The sequence below is a fragment of the Elgaria multicarinata genome, chromosome 4 (genome assembly GCF_023053635.1).
Source record: "Elgaria multicarinata webbii isolate HBS135686 ecotype San Diego chromosome 4, rElgMul1.1.pri, whole genome shotgun sequence".
Taxonomy (NCBI): Eukaryota; Metazoa; Chordata; class Lepidosauria; order Squamata; family Anguidae; genus Elgaria; species Elgaria multicarinata.
The window spans coordinates 79,864,415-79,883,553 of NC_086174.1; the positions used below are offsets into that span (position 1 = coordinate 79,864,415).

The following is a 19,139-nucleotide window of genomic DNA, read 5'->3' on the forward strand; positions in this document are numbered from 1 at the left end:
ATTTGGCTCTTTTCATTGTCGTCTCCAAGATACCGGTTGGCCCAGCTTGCCACCGTCAGCAGATGTTCCTTTCCAGCTTTCTTACTGGCTCCAAACCCCCATCCTAATAAATACATGCGTTAGTCGTCCCACATGACGCTGTCTTATCAAAATAAAGCCTTCCAAAATGACACCTTCCAGAAGCCACGCCTCCGCGATGCCGGATTGGCTGCAGCGCGCAGCGACGTTCTTTCAGGCCCTCCAATCAAGAAGGCGAGTGCCACGGTTTGATTGTGCCGTCCTAGGGGCCCGCGTCTGGCACTTGAAATCCTCGCCGCCCCTCCGGAGAGAGAGGAAGGAAGGGGGAGAGGAAGGGAGGGACGGAGGGGGCGCAAAAGAGAGAGGAAGGAGAAGGTCTCGCGTGGCAGGTGAGTTTCTCCGTGGCAGCCGTTTCAGTTGCAGGTCGCGCGCTCGTGACGGGCTTCGTAAATCTTCCGCTCGATGTCGGCGGTTGGGAAACTGAAGGCTTCCCTCAACGGCTGGAGTGGGGCGGGTAGTTTCTCTTGACACGTGTCGAGGGTTCGTACGCTTCCGTCCTCTTGTTCTCTCCCCCATCCCAGTAGGAAGTGGGTCGGCGCTGGGCCAACAGAGAATGTGACGGCCGTCTCTAGCGAGCGGTCAAACCTTATTTCTGAACGGTGTCTGTCTTTTATATGCGGTCTGTGTGTACGTGTGGCTGAAGTGTTGGAATACAACTGCCATGAGCCCTAGACAGGATGCCCAGAAGTCGGGAGTGATGGGAATTGTAGTCCCAACAGATCTTACACGGCGACAGATTCACCACCCCTGTAGTATGGAGGGTAAACTTCCTCACCCCTGGATCTTTTATATTTATTTATTTGCAGTATTTCTACACCGCTCTTTAGCCAAAAATGCTCCCAGAGCAGCTTGTAAAGATCAGTAACATACGATCATTTATGGAATGATGGGACCGAACCTAAAAGGAGACCTACTAGATTCAATCATCTAGGCAGTGTCTACACTACTGCTTTAAAACGGGGACGGTGTAAAAGCCGGAACGGAACAGCCCGGAACGGCCCCATTATATTAAAAAACCATACCAAAAACAGTGGCATGTGTTAGCAACACTTGGGAACAATATTTTAGGACTAAAACCATGCCAATATTATATCACTATTAACCCCAGAACTCCGAAAACAACGTCCGGAACAGAATGGGATGGCCGGAACAGCCACTACTGAACGAGCGATATCAACCAAACGCAACAGTCATGCATAACTCCATGGCAGGGATGCAATCAGCCACAAAACGTGCAAAGAAACTGCGTTCCGATAACCATTCCGCGCACAGCGCATATGGCGCAAAACGGGCAGGGACACCAGCATCCAAGTGAAGTATGTTAATCAAACTCACCAGACACACATTACTAGGTGAGCCTGATGTAATAAGCTCCAAAAATTGCCCCGAAACCACGTTCAGTTACCCGTTCCGGGCAAAAACGCGTACTGCGCAAAATGGGCCGTAACGGCAGCTTCCCAATGAGGTAAGTCAACCAAACTCATCAGATGCACATGACAAGGTGGGACAAATATAGAAAGCTCCAAAAGTTGCCCTGAAACCCCGTTCAGATACCCGTTCCGGGCAAAAACACGTGTTGCGCAAAATGGGCCGTAATGGCAGCTTCCCAGTGAGATAAGTGAACCAAACTCACCAGATGCACATAACTAGGTAGGACAAATATAGAAAGCGCCAAAAGTTGCCCTGAAACCACGTTCCGATACCCTTTCCGGGCAAAAACGCGTATTGTGCAAAACGGGCCGTAACGGCAGCTTCCCAATGAGGAAAGTCAACCAAACTCACTAGATGCACATGACAAAGTGGGACAAATATAGAAAGCTCTAAAAGTTGCTCCAAAACCACGTTCAGATACCCGTTCCGGGCAAAAACGTGTATTGCGCAAGAGGGCCGTAACGGCAACTTCCCAATGAGGTGAGTCAACCAAACTCACCAGACACACATTACTAGGTGAGCCTGATGTAATAAGCTCCAAAAATTGCCCACAAACCACGTTCAGATACCCGTTCCGGCTTGTTTTGCGCAATACCTGAACGTGGTTTCAGGACAACTTTTGGAGCTTTCTATATTTGTCCCACCTTGTCATGTGCATCTGATGAGTTTGGTTCACTTATCTCATTGGGAAGCTGCCGTTACGGCCTGTTTTGTGCAATACGCGTTTTTGCCCGGAACGGGTATCTGAACGTGGTTTTGGGGCAACTTTTGGAGCTTTCTATATTTGTCCCACTTTGTCATGTGTATCTGGTGAGTTTGGTTGACTTACCTCATTGGGAAGCTGCCGTTATGGCCCATTTTGCGCTATACGCGTTTTTGCCCGGAACGTGTATCTGAACGTGTTTTGGGGGCAATTTTTGGAGCTTATTACATCAGGCTGACCTAGTAATGTGTGTCTGGTGAGTTTGGTTGACTTTCCTCATTGGGAAGTTGCTGTTACGGCCCTTTTGCGCAATACGCGTTTTTGCCCGGAACGGGTACCTGAACGTGGTTTCGGGGCAACTTTTGGAGCTTTCTATATTTGCCCCACCTAGTTATGTGCGTCTGATGAGTTTGGTTGACTTACCTCATTGGGAAGCTGCTGTTACGGCCCATTTTGCGCAATATGCTTTTTTGCCCGGAACGGGTATCTGAATGTGGTTTGGGGGCAATTTTTGGAGCTTATTACATCAGGCTCACCTAGTAATGTGTGTCTGGTGAGTTTGATTAACATACTTCACTTGGAAGCTGCTGTCCCTGCCCGTTTTGCGCCATATGCGCTGTGCGCGGAATGGTTATCGGAACGCAGTTTCTTTGCACGTTTTGTGGCTGATTGCATCCCTGCCATGGAGTTATGCATGACTGTTGCGTTTGGTTGATATTGCTCATTCAGTAGTGGCAGTTCCGGCCATCCCATTCTGTTCTGGACGTTGTTTTCGGAGTTCTGGGGTTAATAGTGATATAATATTGGCATGGTTTTAGTCCTAAAATATTGTTCTCGTGTGTTGCTAACACATGCCACTGTTTTTGGTATTTTTTTTAATATAATGGGGTCGTTCCGGGCTGTTCCATTCCGGCTTTTACACCGTCCCTTTAAAACGGTTTATTACAGTAGTGACAACTGCTGGGGCCCGGGACACACGCCATAGACCGTTTTCAAGCCGTTTTCAAAGTGTCGTATCTTGCTTGGTGTTGATCTGGCCAGAGTCTAGCATTCTGTCCACACAGTGGTCAACTCGTTGCCTGTGGAAAACCCACAATTTGGACAGGAGTCTATAGCTCATAGAAAAGTGTGATCAATTGAGGGGGGGGCACTCTCTTTTCTTTCCTCCCCTCTTCCATACTTTTAAATTTTTATATTGATGGTGTTGCTGCAGGATTATGAAGTACTTTACATAAGATGCTTCTTAAAGTGCTCTTTAAGAAATGTTCTATACTTCTCTCTCTGCACATTGTGGATCTCTTTCCCTCCCTTCCTTCTTTGTAGTCTGGTGGGTTTGAAGCATCTGGTTGTAGCACTGGGACATTATTGTATTTAAAATAAAAGCTGCCTATTAATTACAGGAAGATGAAAGGTTTGGGGATTAAAAAAAATGGGGATAGTTTGCAACTGTGAAGGTATGGCAGTGTTAGTTTAGCTATGCATGTGCTTGTTACAATTGTATTTGTGTCATGTGCTGTATCACTTTTATGCTTTATGCTATTTGTGGAATTACTATTTTGCTACCCCCTAAGGGCTGGGTTCAGGGGAATGATACTACTGCTGATGTTACTGATCAATAAAAGTTCTGACTTTCAGATCACATTTGTCTTTCCCCCTTATCATTTCCTAGTGCTACCACCAGATGCCTCAATTCCACCTGGTAAAGTCAAGGGTATGTTGAAATTAAAACTTCCCCTCCCCTTTTAATCATGTTTAAGTTCAAAATGCCATTTTGGAAGGGTAAAGCAAATACAGACATGGCTGTTTAGCTCCAGTAAAGATTATATAGCTTATTTGTGAGTAGACATGTATAGGATTGCACTTCCAGGCTGCAATCCTATGCATACTTAGCTGGGAATTTATTGTTGTTGTTTTTGTTTATTTATTACATTTATATACTATCCCATAGCAAATATGTCAAAGTTTTTAAATGGTACTTGGCATTTAGATTGCACTTTGGGGTGCTTAATTGTTAGTATTTTAATTATTTGGTAGTTTTATATACCTCTGACCGTATTTTAAAATATTTCTATGTTGTTTAAAAGAAAATCAGATGCATTAAAATACATAGTAATTGCTGAAATATTTGTATAAGGCATTAATTACAAACATTAAACCAATACAAGACCATAATTCAGATATTCAAATATTTGTTGCAACAACCCTGTAGAATTGTTGTATACTGAAGGATGGAAGCTGAGAAATAATCTTCAGGAGCTCTAAGCTCCTTATATGAAGGATCAGTGACGAAGAGGCAGTCACACTTAGGCCATGTCTACACCAGCCGTTTATTCCAGAATAATATCGAAGTTGTTCCTACCGAGCCACATGACGCACAGCTGATCCCGTGGTGATCTCGGGTCCACCCCTCAGTTTTCCCGGAATATCGCTGACTGGATTTGTCATGGTTTTTCCAGCTATCTCGCTACAATCCCGAAGTCTGTGGCTGGTATGCCCCCCTTTTGCAAAGTTGTTTTGCGGCGCAAGTTACCAGCTTGGCAAACCGTCAACCCACTGTCAGGGGCATGTCCAGCAGTTTTGAAGGTGTGTGAGAGTGGACCCGTCCGCCATTTTCGGCACAGTTTTTTATTGGTTATTGCCCTGTTGTGGTGCCAACCATGTGTATTTTTTTTTAACACAAACATATCTCTGCACAGCATCACATAGTTGCTGGACCGCCTATCCACCCCATGCATAGCTGTGATTTTGCGTTTGTGCGCATCATAGCTGTGATTTTGCATTTGTGCTCATCCCTCCCGGTTCATTAAAAAAAAAAGCCTCTGTAGCTGCATCATCTGTGTATCCCCACCCACTTCTCCCGATCCACATGCGGAAGCGCTGTAAGGGGACACACATCCTCCCACAACAGCACTCCTGTCATTGTGAGAAACGTCCGACGCGTGTGCCCCATGAGCAGCGATTGTAGAAGCGGAAAAACTCTCAACCACCCCTTTTCCCTTGCGAAAGGGCTGTAGGTGTAGATTAAGCCTTAGTTTCAGAGCCTACTTTTGAGGTGCGAAAGTGAAAGAAAGTGGTCCCGTTCAGACAACACGCTATACCATGCTGCTTAACCACAAAAGGGTTAACGGAATGCATTGACCTTAATGCATTCCATTATCCATTTTGCGGTTAAGCAGCATGGTTTAGGGTGTTGTCTGAACGGGGCCTATGAGTCAGAAAGGAGGAACAGTCATGCTGGCCAAATGAGTATGGAAGAAGCCAGAGGTTCCTGGTTTTCCCCACTCCAACTTGGTCCCACATTCCCTGGTGCTGTCCTGCTTCTCCTGGAAATGGGCTCTTCCCCTGGTGGACAGTGAGAAAAAAAGACAGATGTGGTCATGAATATAGAGATAATGGAGGCTTCTGGGACCTCTGAAGGCCACCTTCAAGACAATTAGCATTTGGTGGGTTACAAGCTCTTGCCTTGCCCACAGCACAGCTGTTTGCTGCTTCCCAGCCATTGCTCCTAGTACCAGTGCCATGTTTTTCACTCGTCCTTTGCTCCTGCTGACTATGGCCACAGCTAGACCTAAGGTTTATCCTGTGATCATCCAGGGTTTGCCCCTGCCTGAGCACTGGATCCCCTGTGTGTCACCTAGATGAACAGGTTTGACCCCTGGACGATCCAGGGATAAACCTTAGGTCTAGCTATGGCCTATGTCCATAGTGGCAGGAAGGTGAGGCAACGAGAGTAGTAAGTCTGGAGATTTAGCTCATTGATCCCTGGATTTGTGTCCTGATTCTTGACCAATTTAGATTTCTGTTGGTTTGGCTTCCTGCACTGCCTTCATGCCCAGTGTTGGCCTTCCTTTCTTTCCCCAAGCTTGGAAGTGCTGAAAAAACACCTCCCTGTATAGTTGTGTGTGTCTCATGAGTTTTTAAACCGCATTTGCATTGTCTTAGGATGGCTTTCAATTCTTGTTTCTCATTGTGTCTTTATGCTCCTCTGTGGTTTTACATTAAGTTTATAAATTTGAGGATGGGGATTTTTTGTTTTCATCCTGATTTTGAAATTAACGTTTCTCTTTGCATTTGCAGCAGATGTTTACTGAATGCTTTTGGCATGTGCATCACTATATTTTAAGTGGTGTCTGAATTATTACATTGCTTTGTAAATGTCTCTACTACTGAATCTCTTAAGACAGCTGCTGGAATATTATGGTGTGTCACCAGAACTGGTAAGCAGATATTATTGTTTAGTGGGGGAGGGGGATGTTGCATGAAAATTTTGATTTAAAACAGGGTAGAAGTTCCACAAGAGCCCATGATTCCCCTCTGGGGAGTGTGATGTGAAGAGCTTCACCCTTCTTCTCCAGCTTGGTGCTGTGAATGGAGAGCCTATTGCCCCCATACTTGCACTGTGCTCTGAAGCTGTATTTCCAGTGATTACCTGTTATTTGACGGTGTTTGGCCGGGTTATATATTCCAGGAAGCTAGGGGGCCTGTTCAGACAACATGCTAAGCCATAGTTAGGCTACTAACCCTTTTGCAGCAGTGAATATGTTTAAACTGTGGTTATGTAGCCACTATGGTTATTAATGGACAACCATCTGGACAACCATCTGTCAGGGATGCTTTAGGGTGGATTCCTGCATTGAGCAGGGGGTTGGTCTCGATGGCCTTGTAGGCCCCTTCCAACTCTGCTATTCTATGATTCTATGAATGATTCACATGATGCGCTATGCCATAATGTTTAGCTCAAAATGCTTAACCACCATGGCTTAGTATGTTGTCTGAACAGGGTCAAGATTGTACTATTTGCATCATGGTACATCTGATAATGAAGGGAGGAGTGATGGCTTCATAGGAGCATCATAATGCACATATTTCATTTAGAGCAGAGATAGGCAACATGCAGGTTCTCTTGTGCGGCAGCTGCCAAAATATTGTCAGTTTGCTATTGAATTTCGGCAGCAAATTTCTGGTTTTTTTAATGCCGTTCTGCCAAATTCAGTGGTGTGGTGACAGGAGTGTGTTCTGCAAAGGATGGGCTCCAGCAGCGGTGGAAAGTGGCCCTCAGACACCCCCCCAAAGTTACCTACTCCTGAGTTAGAGGCAAGTGCCCTCCTGCCCTACCCTATAAATAATTTGAAAACAGAATCCTCTGCTATATAGTTATGTGGGCTTTGAGTTTTATGTATTTTATCGTTTATTGTTGTTCCCTGCCTCGATCAGAATGGAAAGGTGGGTAAGAATTATTATTATTATTATTATTATTATTATTATTATTATTATTATTAAAGGAGAGGAAAGTTAGAAATAACATGTATGTTAATTAGTTTATTTTCATTTCAAACAGCATTTGTAGCTGAGCTACCCCAGCCATTAGTCAATATTATTGGTGCTGAAAGCTGTGCTGGTGGTAGTTCCAGGTTGGAAACAAATTCTCAAGTGTTTAGATCAGTTAAAGAGTCTTTCTTAGATTTATATAGATTCTCTTGTTTCTGTGGCTGCTTTTTCTTTTCACAGCTCCTACAAAGGTGTGAAGTCCATCTTAATCGCATTGCTCGCATAATTGGATCCCATCTTTCTGCAAATACCCTCTCAGGAACACACTTCCAGCAGTTATGTGCCATCTCAAGGAGCTGTTTGGTGAGATGATCAACATTTTTTCTCTTGCTGCTAGTAGTGTGTTTAAGCAGGTAGATATTGGCTATGTTGACTGCATCCTCCTTCTTTCATAGCATCTTTCTTGCATAGCCATAGCATCAGATTTCTGAACTGTCAGCTAAACAGTTCAGAAATGTCAGACTCTTCCCACTGTCCTTTCCCATCATTTTTCTCTTTTCTGGCTTAAGACTTTTCCATATGTTTACCTTTTCCCACAATCTATTTAAAGAAAAAGGAGGAAATAATGCAGCGATGTTCTATCTAACAATGTTGTTATCTGCCTCTTGTTTTCTTCTGTACCTCAAAAAAGCATCTATATTGAGGTTTTGGTAACATGCACTTTTATTAAAAGTTAATTAGTTAAAAGGCAAAATTCTAAAGTTCCTTAGGGTGTAATGTTTTACTTCATTAGGCAGAGAAAAAGCCCTACAATTCCCAGCATGCCCCAGCCAGCATGACTGGCTGAAGGGATGCTGAGAGTTGTAGAAGTTTTTTTGTCTAAACATGCATAGGATTGCACCCTTAATTGGTTTACAGCTCAATTTAAAATGTTTGCATTTAACTTGACTTCTAGATATCCTGGACTTGGGAAAGAAAAGAATATGGATCTACCCGAAGTTTCGTTCGTAGACTGGGGAAGTGTCTGTTATTAACTCCTTCTCCAAGGCCTCACTTTCAGGTATAATGATTATTGCTAAATTTAAAATGAATATTTTGTTAATGCTGATATGTTGTTCAGGAATTTTGCTATGTTTAGCATATAATAATGGAAACGAAGTAGCAAGCATTCTCAATAAAATTCTACTTGAACTGTGCTGTTTATGATTTGGAAGAAATTGTAGGAACTGAAGTAATAAAAATGTACTTCAGATGATAGCAGACGGGTCTTTATCAAGCAATGATTGTGAAATGAACTAATAGAAATGGGGAAAAAAATCAAAAATACATTTACTCTCTGAATATGGAGAATAGATGTTTGAGTCTCTAGATACTGCAGCAGTCGAAAGCCAACAATTGAAGAAACAATGAGATAAAACCTACTCTGTAATACCCTGAATAATGTTCTGAATACTATCTTTCAAGCAATTTGATAGCTATTATATATTTTGTTATTTGTGTGCTGCTATGCATTGCAATTCAGCCAAAAATGTTGGAGTTGTGCTCCTAAAACTTAACTGGGAGAATTGTGTTTCCTCCCACCTAAGTATTAACTCTGAGAAGGCTCACAAGATTCCAGTGATAGTACCCTAAACATCTTTTCTGTGCAACTTTGTTATAGGGCAGCCTTCTGTAACCTGGTGCGCTCCAGATTTTTGGGACTCCATTTCCCATCAGCCCCAGACAGTATGGCCAATTGTCATGCTGTCTGAGGCTGATGGGAATTGAAGTCCCATAAGAGCCATGCTGGACCAGACCAAGGATCCATCTATTCCAGCATTCTGTTCACACAGTGGCCAACCAACTGCCTACAGGAAAGCTACATACTGGAGATAGCATATAACCATCAGAACTACTAGCCATTGATAACCTTATCCTCCACTCCCATTTTAAAGCCATCCAAATTGGTGGCCATCACTACATCTTGTGGAAGTGAATTCCGTAGTTTAGCTATCCATTGCGTGAAGTAGTGCTTCCTTTGTACACCTCTGTGATGTCTCCCTTTACTTGCCTTTTTTCTGAGTTAAACAATTTATTATTTATTTATTTATTTATTTATTTATTTATTTATTTATTTATTTTATTACATATTTATACCGCCCCACAGCCAAAGCTCTCTGGGCGGTTTACAACAATTAAAAATGGTAAACATTAAAAGTATACAAAATTTAAAAACCATCAAAAACATAAAAAACAGTATAAAAACAACAGTATCCATTTAAAAACAACAATTCTGGGGTCCATTAAAAACAAACTTAACGTTGTTAAATGCTGTTAAAATGCCTGGGAGAAGAGAAAAGTCTTGACCTGGCACCAAAAAGATAACAATGTTGGCGCCAGGTGAGCCTCTTCGGAAAGATCATTCCACAGTCGGGGGGCAACCACTGAAAAGGCCCTCTCCCTTGTTGCCATCCTCCGAGCTTCCCTCGGAGTAGGCACTCGGAGGAGAACATTAGATGTTGAGCGCAGTGTACGGGTTGGTTCATGTCGGGAGAGGCGTTCCATCAGGTATTGTGGTCCCAAGCCATGTAGGGCTTTATAGGTTAAAACCAGCACCTTGAATTGGGCTCGGAAACATACAGGCAGCCAATGCAAGCGGGCCAGAATCGGTGTTATATGCTCAAACCTCCCTGTTCCAGCTATCAATCTGGCCGCCGCATTTTGCACAAGCTGCAGCTTCCGGACCGTCTTCAAAGGCTGCCCCATGTAGAGGGCATTGCAGTAATCTAATTTGGAAGTTACCAAAGTATGGACAACTGAAGCAACTGAAGCCAGGTTATCCCTGTCCAGATAGGGGCATAGCTGGGCCACCAACCGGAGTTGGTAGAAAGCACTCTGTGCCACTGAGGCCACCTGAGCCTCAAGTGACAAAGATGGTTCTAGGAGAACCCCCAAGCTACGAACCTGCTCCTTCAGGGGGAGTGCAATCCCATCCAGAACTGGTTGAACGCCCGCCATCCGATCAGAGGAACCACCCACCAGCAGCATCTCAGTCTTGTCTGGATTGAGTTTCAGTTTATTAGCCCTCATCCAGTCCATTGTCGCAGCCAAGCACTGGTTCAGCACATCCACAGCCACACCTGATGAGGATGAAAAGTTGTTCCAGTTGTTGTAACCTTTCCTCGTAGGGGAGTTACTCCAGCCCCTTGATCATTTTAGTTGCCCTGTTCTGCACGTTTTCCAACTCTGCAATATCCTTTTTAAGGTGCAGTGACAGAACTGTACACAGTATTCAGTCGCACCAAAGTTTTGTATAAAGGCAGTATGATGTTCAATTCCTTTCCTAATCATGCCTAACATGGAATTTGCCTATTTCACACCAACCACACACTGGATTGACATTTTTATCAAACAGTCCACCACAACCCCAAGTTCTCTTTCTTGGTCAGTCACTGCTAGCTCAGTTGTAATCCAAAACATCTGAAGAGTAACATGTTTGGGAAGGCTCATGTAAGTAGTTTGGTTTACTTCATCTTAGATGGGTGTCTGTAGAATTTCAGAAGCCAGGGATGCAAACATATTTGGATAGCTAACATTGCTTTCCAACAAGGACACTAAATGATCACTGCATGGAGGCTGCTTCTATTTAGTGGCTTCCTCCATATTGCATACTATTTGCTGTACAGATCAGGCACTCTAAACCGTTCTCCTTGCCCCTGAAGTTTGATCCACTTGATGAGCTTCTGCCCATCACAACTCCCCATGTGGAAGCAACCACTATGGGAAGCAATTTGAATCTTCTGTGTGGTGGTCATTCATTTATTATATTTCTTTACTGTCCAATAGCCAAAGTTCTCTGGACAGTTTACAAAAAAACCACAGAACCTTTAATGTACAGAAATTTGAAACATTGAAAAAAAAGCAGCAATAAAATACCAGGGTCCAATCAAACCAACTCACATTAAAATGTTCCATCGTATGCTGTCAAATGTCTGGGAGTAGAGGAAAGCGCCAAAAAGATGACATCATTGGTGCCAGGCTGACCTCTAGGAAGGGCATTCCACAATTGTGGGGCCAACACTAGGAAGGCCCTCTCTGTTGTTGTCATCGTCTGAACCTACCTTGGAGGAAGGCCTCAGATTTTGATCAAAGTAGATGGGTAGGTTCATTTCAGGTGAGGTGCTCTGTCAGGTATTGCTGCCCTGATCCATGTAAGGCTTTATAGGTCAAGATCAGGCCCTTGAATTGGGCTTGGAAACATACAGCCAGTCAGTGCAAGTAGGCCGGAATTGGTGTTATATGCTTAGATATGTTTCCTGCTATCAACCTGGCCACCGCATTTTGCACAGGCTGCAGGCTCTGAACCATCTTCAAGGGTAGCCACATGTACAAAAGAACATAGGTTATTGAAGCCAGGTTATCGCTGTTCAGATTTTGTCTATATGACTCTCAAAAGTGGTTCTTCAGCTAAGAAAATAGTTGACAGCTAGGGGATGTGATATGGGTCAACAAGGTGATGTCCCTACACAATTCACTAAACAGAGTAATACATTACAAAACTATAGCTAGTTTTGTTTTTTCTGGTTTTTGAGAAAACTGACATTTATTGACACTTAATGTTTTTTTATATTGGTTTAGTTGATCCGAAGTTTGAATTCTTTAGAGACTGAGCAAATTAACTCTGTTACACCATCTCTTGCTGATGTCTTGTGGATCGCAGTTGATGACAGGGAGCCATATGCTCAATTCAGGCAAGTAAAATGGACTTGTCTTCTCAAGAATGTCTACATCTTTTGTAATGCTATTGTCTGAATCTTTCTTAGTTACAGCTTATTTCTGACCAGGGATTTGAACAATGAGCATGTAATCGTTGTTGTTGTTGTTGTTTTAAAAAATAATCTAATGCAAGACTTTGCTATGCTTTTCTAATCATATTTGCATTTTAAAATGCTGGGTTGCATCCTGAGAACCGTGAGTGGAAAGAAAGAGACTGTCTTGTTCTGTCTTCCCTCAGTGATCCCTGAAAAGCCTTTCTAAGGGTCAGGGGACCTTCCTGACCACAGGAAACTGCATTGGAAAGGGGGAATGGCAAAATTGGAAACACTGTGTTTGAGTTGAGTTCTGCTCATGCAAGATGTCTTTGCCCGATTAGCCAATTTTCTCTCCCCCCAGCAGCAGCTGCCAGGAGCAGCTTTTCAATGGGCAGGAGGAGGCAATAGTAAGTCCATTTATGTGAGTTTCCTTCCACTCATAGTCCTCATAATGCAGCCCAATTATGGTTCAAGTAATCTTTTGGGGACTGGGAATGGGCAGTTTCCAGTGCTGCCTGCGCACTAGTTGGACCCACTGTTAGCGTAATGGAAAGTTTTGTATCCTGCAGCAATTAGAAATGAGCTGAAACAATAGATGTTTGTGTCTCTAGATAATTTGATAGCTAGTAATATTGTGTTGTTTGCATGCTGTCAGACATTGCAATTCAGCCAAAAATGTTGTAGTTGTGCTCCTAAAACTGAACTGGGAGAATTGTGCTGCCTCCCACCTTTGAGAAGGCTTGCAAGTTTCCAGTGATAGTACCCTAAACATCTTTTATGTGCAACTTCGCAGAAGGGAGCTCTGATGACCTTTCCCTTATGGAAAGTACCACCTATGGAGAATTCTCTATGGGTTTAAATGTGCAACTGCGATATAGTAACAGAGTGAATTAATGCTACTGCAGTTTAGGGGACAACTGAAACTGGCTACCAGGGTATTCCCTATGGATTTAAAGGTGAAAATCCTGGGTGCCAAAACAGGGGTGGTATCTGTAAACTCTTGGAACTTTGCTGGGTCGGTTCAAAACTTGACATTCAGCTTCCCCTAGTCAGGAGGCTTAAATACCGCAAGTGGGGATGGGATATCTGTGCGCTCAGGTGGGGGGACTGCAGGGGGTGGGGGGATGACTCAAATTACACGCAGTAGCTTAATAACCACAAAAAGTAGCTTATTAGCCAATTGGTATAACGGGGCATCGTGGGCTATTTAAAAATTAGCCTAAGCCCGTAGTTTATTAAACCATCATGTATTAAAGTGACATCCAAACCTAACCAGAGACTTTCAGCTATTGGGTGGTATAGAAATGTTTACTATAAAGATTAACTTTATTTATTATATCTTGGCTTTCTGAGTATTGGCTTTTGTTCACTTTCAAAGTTGTATGTTGATCATTTCCAGATTTGGTGAATGGAGAGAAGTTGTGATTCCATCTACATTTCCTGCACCAGCTGCTTCAAAGGAAATAGCACAAAAAACGACTGTTGTAGATGGCGATGCATTCCAAAAAATTTCTGCTCTTGAGGATGAGTTAGCTCATCTTCGTAGACAGATTGCTTCAATTGTGGCACTGGATAGGACAAGAAATGAGCAATCATGTAAGTTTGTTTATGTGGATCCTAATAAATGTCTCTCTGTGTTTTGTTTCTCTCCAGTCATGCTGCCAATCTGACAGCAACGTTTGTGTACAAAGACGTCTTGCTAGTTGCTTTGTTCATCCTGTGCACAGTTGATGTGTTAAATTTAAAAGCAATTGTTTGGAGATACGTATGCGCCCAGCCTTTACCCACTTAGTCAACAAAGGCAAGAGAGGATGTGATAATATATATTATTAACATAAAACTCTGATTAACATACTGCATAAGAGAACTATTGGGAATCTTGGCCGGAATCCAAAGAACCTGAACAATTATTTCTACATACTCCAAGGGAGGTTTGGATGTGTCTGTTGGGCAAGCAGTCCCCATGTGCTGCCTAGCAAACATCTTTTGAAACTGAGGGAATGTTCAAAAGCAGATTGTGAAACAGCATGGAAATCTGCTCTTCAAAGAAAAACAGTCCTGGCTGTTGTCTGCCTAAACAGAATTCCTCAATAAATGATGTCAATGAACGTTAAATATAGGTAGGGTAATGTGTATTCCACACATTTTAAGTTGTACTGTAAAGGTGTATGTAGCAGAGAATGTAGCATTTTGTTCAGGATTGGACCTTTTAGAACCTTCTTTCAAAATTGAAAGCATGCTTTGTTCAGTCCTTATAACTGTGGCAAAACACTTGAAAAGTGATGTCTGAAACCTTGTAGAAGGACAGAGGGGCTATGGGTTGTCCAATATAGTTTATTTGCCATGTTTTCGTCCTCTTTTTTCTCCGCATTCATGGCAACATTTATGATGTAATTCTATTTTATCCTCACAACAATGCTGAGGAAACTTAGGTTAACAAAGAGACTAACCCAGAGTCACCCAATTATTTTTGTGGCGGATCTGAACTCAGGCCTTCCTGGTCCAAGTCTGACTAGGTTGGAACCAATGTGGTATAGTGAATAATCTGTTTAATAACCTTTTTTTAAAAATACGCACACACCAAAACTTTGCCTCACAATTTAACTTCATTTTGTTCCTAATCCACTTCTGGTCATTCATGCCTTCTTGTACTAGACTGTGTAGATTGTTCTAAAAGTAAGCAAAGTGACATACCTGGGATTCACTTTTTCATATGAACAGTTCCCTGTCCTTATTGTTTAATAGGTTCAGGTACCATGAATTCATCAAAGTCACCCTCTACTGGTCTCCCACAGCCAGCGATGACTTCCACACCAGTTACTATCTCTCTTTGTAACTTAGTCATACCACCACCTCCACCACCACCTGTACTGCTATCTGATTTTGATTCCCGTAATTCAGCAATTGAGCTTATTAAGCAACGTCGGGCTGCAAGTAAGAGTAGGAATAATACCGACAGTGCTGGACAGCAGACAGTTAAGACTGTTCCGAGTATGATGGATGTTCTGAAGGATATAAATAAGGTCAAACTAAGAGCTGTGGAAAGGTAAGTTGAGCAGAATATGAATTCTAGAATAAGGAAATAGTAAAAGGGATATAAAATAGGGTCACCAAATTCTCTCTGAACCGCTGAGAGAGTTCCACTGAAACTGGTTTTATAGATAGAAGATGTCATAAGATTATGACTGAGGCGGTTTGAAGAGGCTGAGGCCCTGCATTATTTTCAAATGGGAGTGACATCTTCTACCATATAACTGGGAAATATAAAGTCAGCCCAATTATGTCTCTAGGGAGCATACAGCAGCCCGCATTGGCCACTGATGAAGACCTTGTGTTGAAACACGTTTGGCCTTTTTACTTCACGTTTATTATTTATTTATTTATTTATTTATTACGTTTATATACCGCCCCACAGCCGAAGCTCTCTGGGTGGTTTACAACAGTTAAAAATGGTAAACATTAAAAAGGATACAACATTTAAAAACCATCAAAACCATAAAAAACAACAGTATAAAAACAACAGTATCCATTTTTAAAAAAACATTAAAAACAAACTTGTGCAATTTGAGGTGCACTTTTAATGCAATATTATTGTTAACCTTTATTTTATTTTTGTACATTAAACGTAATTGTTCTATTGTATATATATCCTTAACTTTTTGTTTGGTATTGTATGGTTTTTTGTTAAGGACTTCACCTTTTCTTGCATTTGATTTGTTTAGGATACAGAACATATCCCTCCTTAACGAGGGAGAGGAAACTTTAAAGAGTAGGCAATCTTTTTAATTCCCTGACACAAACAATAAACAGTACCTTTCTCCCTCTATCATAATACTAGAACCTGGGATCATCCCATGGTTGATTCAAGATAGTTAAAAGGAAGTACTTCTTCACTTAGCGCATAGTTAATCTGTGGAATTCACTTCCCCAAGATGTAGTGATGGACACCAATTTAGTTGGGTTTAAAGGGAGATTGGAAAAATTTGATGGCTATATTAGTATGCCTATGTACACCAGTCGCTGGGAAACAAGGCTGGGAGGGTGCTGTTGCACTCATGTCCTGCTTGTGGGTTTCCATTGACAGCTGGTTGGTCATCCCTTGAAAAGCTGTGTTTTTTATTGAACGATTTTAATACATATGTAACTAAATTCTTAGTTCTGGCCCTGCTCTTGCGTGCAAAGGCCAAGGAGATGAATTCATGTAACACATCTATGCGAAATTGTATAATGGTTGGTTGCTAATTACAATAAACTTGACTTGGACTTGGTTGGCCGCTGTGTGAACAGGATCCTGAACTAGATGGACTCTTGGTCTGATCCCGCATGGCTCTTCGTACGTTTTTATACTCTTACTGATACGCTATAGGTGGTTGAGTTGGCAAAAGAGGGGGTCAGCATACAACAGGATTACCTGGAAGGGCTTAAAGGCTATTGTGACTGTTTGCACCTCTGACATCCTTGTAGTGTAGAAGGAGTGTGGCAGCACCAATGCTGTGTAGAGGGTTGTAGATTTGTATGTAAAATGTTACCGCAGTTCATGGATAGAGATTGGAAACATGTTGGCTGTCTTTCTCCAGATCCCCTGGAGGTACACCTGTACCCCCCAAAAAGAAAAGAATGCAATCACAGTGGGATCCTGCAGCTTTAATATCGGAAGCTCTTAAGGAGAAATTTGCATCCCACAGGAATGATGATGATTCATTTGATAAAGAGAATAGATCCTATGGTGCTTCTCCATTTTCCAGTCCAGATACTCCAATGGTACGTATCATTAAAAAAAACAAAAACCGTTTCTGTCTTTTGTATAGGAATACTGGCAACACAGAAAAAAAATCTTCAGGAAATGTTAAATAATGACAAGTCTCACACAGGCTACTGGAAAAAGGTTCAAGGGGCCCCTTCTATTCCCAAGTACTGTGAAAGGGTTTGGATGTCACATGGGAAGCCTATCCAAAAGTTGCTTTTACAAATGATAGAACTGTTGTATCTGTCATTTAGTTCTGAAAAAGCAAGAGCAACAAATACACTTTTGGTCATGTTTTTATAGTTAAAGCAGCTAGTCAAAGTTTCAATGGATCGTATCCAATGTTTTTAAATGACCTTTTACATCCTTCTTTGTTATTGTTAACCAAAAGTAAAAGCTATTGATTTCAGTGGGGCTTCTTAATAAGCAAAAACTTTCATCTTAAAAGCAACAACTTTTTATATGGTTCATTTTATGTGGGAGGTGGGGTGAGCCTGCTTTTTAGGAACAGAAGGAACAGGCAGTTTAAAAAATTATTCTAGGTTAGTATTAATTTCAGGAGGTACTGCATGATCACTTAGCTGGGCCTAATGCAGCTGTAATCCTTTCTACAAGGTCAAGGGATCCTGGCACACTCTTTTTCATATTCCCCATTCCTTTCTTATACACACACTCCTTTCACTGCCTTTAACTGGGAGAAGGACACCAGTAGGGCAGCCCTGCTAATTTTTCTTAATCCCCTCTGCTGGTATGCAGCCCCAGATGCACTTATACTTTAGCCAAGTCCACCGTTGAGTTCCTCACCCTTCTAGAACACTGTTCTAGAAGGTGCTGCTGTTCTAGAAGGACTACTGCTCCGACCCATGGCAGTTATGCTATGGTATGCCACAGGGGCATACCATTTTGCCTTCTTACTTTTCTACATATCCATGAAACCACTGTGTGGGGTCATTGGGAGACTTGTGGGGTGACAGCAATATGCCCAGCTCTGCTTCACCTTTTCATTAGATTTAGGTAACACTGTGGAAATGCTGAACTAGTGCCTGGACTGAAGTTGGCCAGTTCAATCCAGACAACATGGGAGTCCTATTGGTGGGTGGAATATCTGTCCTAGAAGTGGTAGCCATCCTGTTCTGGGCAGGATTGTACTCCCCCTGAAGGATCAGGTTAGCAACTGGTGTGCTTTTAGAGCCAGCATTATTTTGGGAGGCCCAAGTGGCTTCCATGACATGAAACAACTATTACCAGCTTCAGGTGGTGTGCAAGATCCAGTACCTCCAAGACATAGTTTGGTCATGGTTATGACTGATTGGCTCCTTCTTTGTTTAGTTTTAGGTGGGTCATTAGAACTTTTTTGTTCCAACTGATGTGTTTGTGAGTTTAAATGTAAGTCTGCTCTCTATTTTTAAATATGTTTTTTCTCCGGTTCTTTGTTTATTATGACATTTTAATTTATATTTGTCTATCACATTTGGGGCCTCTTTTGAGCAAAAATGTAACTAATAAATAGTTTTTTTAAAAAAATAAATGTTTTTGATTTCAGGTTGGCTGTCGCATTTTGAAGCCAAGTATGAAGCAGACACTTATTAGAGCTGAGGAACTGATGCATGTATCAGCTACAAAAGCAAGAGTTCCTATTTAGCCATGATGTAGAGCTTGTGGAATAAAGCTATTCTATCTATAACTGCTGAGACTACATTTTCTTCGGTTTTATGGACTTGTTTTATAAGGCAGTGGTTGTCAAGCTAACTGTTTTGTATTAAGTGTTTTAGCAGCTAAGCCTGTTCACATGGAATTTGTTTTTATAAAATATTTTTTATCAGCTGTAATACTTTCTGGTTTTGCATCAGCTTTATAGTCTTGGCGGAAATCTTTAGTCACACTAATGAGTAAGTGAAAGAAGAATGTAACACAGAAATGAAATAAATAGATGCAAAGTTTATCTGGTTAAGATGCTAATGTATTAATATTGTTGTGAACTCTGGGTTATTTGTGGTTAACCCATAGTGCAGGTAACATGTAACAATAACCCATGATTCAAGCCAGTCTGGGTTGTCATTATGTGCGAACCAGGCCATTGATTCAAACCTTATAAGGTATATAAGGTATGGTGCACGTAGTATTT

General features: G+C 42.0%; 1 protein-coding gene across 1 annotated transcript; it reads left to right on the plus strand.

Moving 5' to 3' along the window:
• Positions 1-385: 385 nt before the first annotated feature.
• Positions 386-18,698, plus strand: MTFR2 (mitochondrial fission regulator 2). Its single transcript, XM_063125708.1, has 9 exons — positions 386-407; positions 6,290-6,429; positions 7,721-7,843; positions 8,436-8,540; positions 12,098-12,210; positions 13,670-13,866; positions 15,016-15,316; positions 16,848-17,031; positions 18,558-18,698. Exons 2-9 carry the CDS (start codon positions 6,367-6,369, stop codon positions 18,654-18,656), a joined length of 1,185 nt encoding a protein of 394 aa, XP_062981778.1. The 5' UTR covers positions 386-407; positions 6,290-6,366; the 3' UTR covers positions 18,657-18,698.
• Positions 18,699-19,139: the final 441 nt, after the last annotated feature.